The sequence below is a fragment of the Aplysia californica genome, unplaced genomic scaffold (genome assembly GCF_000002075.1).
Source record: "Aplysia californica isolate F4 #8 unplaced genomic scaffold, AplCal3.0 scaffold00395, whole genome shotgun sequence".
Classification (NCBI taxonomy): Eukaryota; Metazoa; Mollusca; class Gastropoda; order Aplysiida; family Aplysiidae; genus Aplysia; species Aplysia californica.
The window spans coordinates 605,989-610,212 of NW_004797665.1; the positions used below are offsets into that span (position 1 = coordinate 605,989).

A 4,224-nucleotide genomic window follows, 5' to 3' on the forward strand; every position below is an offset into this window, starting at 1 on the left:
ATAAAAAATAAAAAATAAAAAAAATATATAAAAAATCAAACAATCAAACAAACAACAAACAAAACCCCCCCCAAAAAAACCCAAACAAAACAAAGAAACCTTTTTTCCACTCCAAATCTCAGAGAGCATCTTTTGAGCATGATGTGCCCCATAGAAAGCAGAGACCCCCGGATACGCCTACTAGTTCAAGTAAGTTTCGAATTGGGCCCCAGGTTTACATGAACTGCATGGCGTACTATCTGTTATTTTCTACTAATAGGCCCAATGAGAGGGGGACCGGCGCCAGTGTACAGTTGTAGAGCTGAGGCGCTTTGCTGTCTGAAGCAGAAGACCTGAGTTCCCCGAGTTTGATTCCGATGTAGGAAAAATCTTTATTTTATCTAGTACCTTGGTGTTTTTTTCGGGTGTGGTGTCTCTCTCCACCCGAGCTTGCCCTAACAGGAAGGATCGAAAAGCCCGCCTCTTGAATGATCCAAATTGAGTCGATGGGGGTGTAAAATACCTCCATTAAAAAAGAAGTGTGGAAAGACATTGTATAACAAACAAAACAAAAACAAAAACGATTTTCGCACTAGTGAAGTAGGCTACATTACAGCGTGTACTTTGCCATCAGTTTAAAGCCATTTTCAACCCATGGCTGGACTGTTAAAGGTTATAATATAGGACGTCCAAGCTAAATTTTCATCTTCGACATGATCAAGCCAACTGGGCGACAATCCTCCCCCCACCCCCTCTTTCCCTCTTTTCTCCCCTACCAATTCACACCTTTCAAGTTTTACAGGGGATCTGAATACGAGCCACCCATATCGAACAGTCAGCTACGTATTAACTGCAACAGAAGAACCACACTTCAGTTCAACAAAATCTTCCTTGACTTCTTTTTTTTTTTGGTTCAAACTTCACTTTATTGTTTGGAGTTCATGATTTCACACACTGTTGTAATACTTATTGCAAGGAACAAATGAGAACAAAATACTGATTTGGACGGAGTCGGTAGAACAGAAGAACAGATTTAGTGCATCGTAAAGGCAGCTACTGAATATCACACATAAATATATAATATTGTGTTTACATCACAATATGGAGGAGAGGGGAAAGGGAATCCTGGTATGTTCAAAAGACAGAGAAACGGATTCCAAATTGCTCAAATAATACTAAGAATATGTCCATGTGTTTCGAAACATGTTCTTCGTTCAGTAAAATCAAATACGCCGAAACTCTATAAACTTATTATTATGAAACTTTCTTCCAGAATTCATATTACCTAATATATCTTGAGAATAGATAGGGAAAACCATTCAGATGATGAAATCATATGCAAAGAAATAAGATAATAACACACTTCTAAACGGTCAAGTGGTGCTTCAACATTCATATTTGGAGAAAAGTTGAATGCATAATACTGATGATGTATACATACTTACAACTTTAAGCAAAGTATAACATTGATAGAATTTAAAACCGAATACTGTTCTCTTGTTTCTGCTCAAGGAAGATTGAAAAGGCAAAACCTTGGTTACAGAGATAATAATACTGTGAGTGAGTGGGAGCAGGTAAAGAAGTATAACTACAGAAAAGCACAGCCACAGGATTTGGGCAAAATAGATAACGCAATACTATTCATATAATTTATAATAATCCAAACTACTGATTTTTAAAAATCAAAACGTTCATACCTTTCTGTCTTTAAGACTGAAATAAATGGTTTTAAAACAACAACAACCAAGCAATTACAAATAATGATTATAATATCAATTATGATTATTATTATTACAAATAAGAATAAAAGTAATTATAATAATGGAAGTAATAATGGACTGTATAGCATGTAATAAGCTCACTAGTGGATTCCATTTTGAGGATTTTCGACCTATTGTATCAAAAAAAAATTCAAAGGATAATTTCAAATAAGTCTTGATTAGAATCCTATTGGACAAGTCTTTATGCTAAGATCCTTGAGTTGAGTTGCAGAGTCCAGCCTGGCAAACCACGGGAGATGATTTGTTGGTGTTGCTGTCAAAATGTCTATAAAAACTGGATGGGATTTGTATGTAGATTATCATGGACATATGCCGTTGCTTTGTGCTTGATTCGCATGGATGGAGGCATGGCATTCTATATTGGAGACACATCCTGGTTTTTTAAACCAGTGATAACGACAAATGGTCGAGATTAAATGGAAATATACTGTCGGGAGAGAATTGGGGATTCCCATTTTAACTATATTCCCAATACTCAAAATTATTCTGATAGTGGAACGAACGGGTCCTGTGTAGAAAACACTAATGGATGTTTGCGATAAAAAAATTCCCAACTGTTTGCCATTCTTAATCAAATCAATAACTTGTTTTGAGTCCTCCTACGAAGGACAAGTTGCACGTGACAGATAGGACAGAATGGAGTCTAGAGCAAGTGTAGGAGGTTGTTAACTGGCACGTGCCGGTAAAATTACTGTGGACCAAATCAGAAGCTAACAGACCGCCTTGTCAAAGTGTCTAGGCGTCACTGAGTGCTTGTAAAGAATAAAAACGTCCAGTCATCTCACAAGTTCTTGATCATTTCACTTTTATATTGTAGAGACCTTGAGATTACAGATGGGAGTGTGAAGGCACGTGCTAATAATATCTGTAGGCGGGATGCTGTCAACGAAACCTGGGTAGTGTGAGATTGCCTAGTTTTTGGAATGCCAATAATTACAAAAACCAAATCTAAACTCAGCCAAAATACAAAGTATTTCAAATCTCATCCTTGAACAGTTTTAAATCAGTGCGTTACAATGGGGGTGGATCTAAAGCATTAGGCAGATCAGAAAGCTCGTAAACAACAAAATGGAAAAGGAAAAGGCTCGCCCGTGTTTAGAAAGTATACGCACTCTTACAAACGAAATGAAAAAGAGTCTTCAAATTGCCCGTCGGAGTCTCTCCATAACAGTGCAATTCTGGGTTAAATCAAAGCAGAAAAACTATAAAATAAAATGTAAAGGTAAATTAATATTATGTGGGCTTGCACGTGCCCAGGAACGTGCACACACACCCGAGATAAAAACAAGAAGCTGTGAGATAACCTATTGTCAGGGAGTTCTCAGAATACAGAAACAAATTGAAGACTTTCCAGTTTCTAGCATCATTTCGGTAAAATCATTGTAATATATTATATTAGAGGAAGGAGAGGAAATGGAGCACATACGGACAAAAAATACTGTTATGACGATATTCTGGCGGAAGATTTAGGATTGGTTAGTGTTTTTCTGGTCACTGAACGGGGTTGCTCGATCGCCATGCCACGAGGTCGCTGGGAGGGATGCCGAAGTTCCTCTTCCGGTTGTCCGTTTCACGAGAGAAGAAGTAGCCGCACGTGCGCTTCTCGTGTGTGTAAAAAGGCGCCAGTGAGTTGTTGGTTGCCCGTTTTGGCGGCTTAGAGCCGCCTTTGTCCAGTGAGCCTGCCGTGGCGCTCTGATTTCTTTGTCTCTCAGCCTGTGAAGAAAGAAAAAGGGGAGGGCATGTATTTTTATAAGAAAGGAAGTGGAGACAATAGAAATATAATTGTCTTTTTCAGTGGTTGTAAGTGTTAGTGGACAGACAACGTTGTTAATTTGGGAAATTTAAAAAAGGAGGCTGGTAAACAGAAAGGTGGGCAGGCATGGAATAATGTAAAGAAGCTGGCATAAGACAGGGAATTTGAAAAGTGTTTGTCCGTGGTGAAAATATTTATATTTTTATTTGTCAGGGTAAGAAATGCAAGGATAAAACAAGGTGGAGTTAGGAAGAAAATGGGGTCGAGGCGATACAACTCAGTGAACAAAAATACATTTAAATGTATCTGGTGTATATTTTATTGTCTCACGGGAGTGGCCACTAGCGCATGTTGTTTGTTTGTTTTTTTGTTGTTGTTGTTGTTTTTTGTTCAATCTTTTTCTTACACCGTCAGCCACTGAGTAAGACAGACAGACAGGAGGAACACAGTGAACGAGAAGAAGTCAGATCAAATAGTAGCAACCTACAACCCTGTGCGAGTTACATTTTATCCTATTACTTATTTGGGGTGGTATTTCTTCGAATATTTTTTTACCTGATGTCGGGGAACCACGACAACCAAGCGATCAAGACCAAGTCCAAAAGTTTTTTCAAAAGTGAATATTTTCAAACGATGGTGTTTGTTAATCAAAATGCAGCTACGTCTGTGCATTCCTTCAGGTTGTTTGCCCTTCTTCTTGTTCATTGGTGT

General features: G+C 38.2%; 1 protein-coding gene across 1 annotated transcript; it reads right to left on the minus strand.

Annotated features, from left to right (window-relative positions):
- Nucleotides 1-875: 875 nt before the first annotated feature.
- Nucleotides 876-3,473, minus strand: LOC106012516 (the record flags this gene model as incomplete). Its single annotated transcript, XM_013085668.2, is given in 1 exon segment — nucleotides 876-3,473. A coding segment is annotated over 1 exon segment (222 nt), but the record flags the coding sequence as incomplete, so codon positions are not given.
- Between the last annotated feature and the right edge of the window lie 751 nt (nucleotides 3,474-4,224).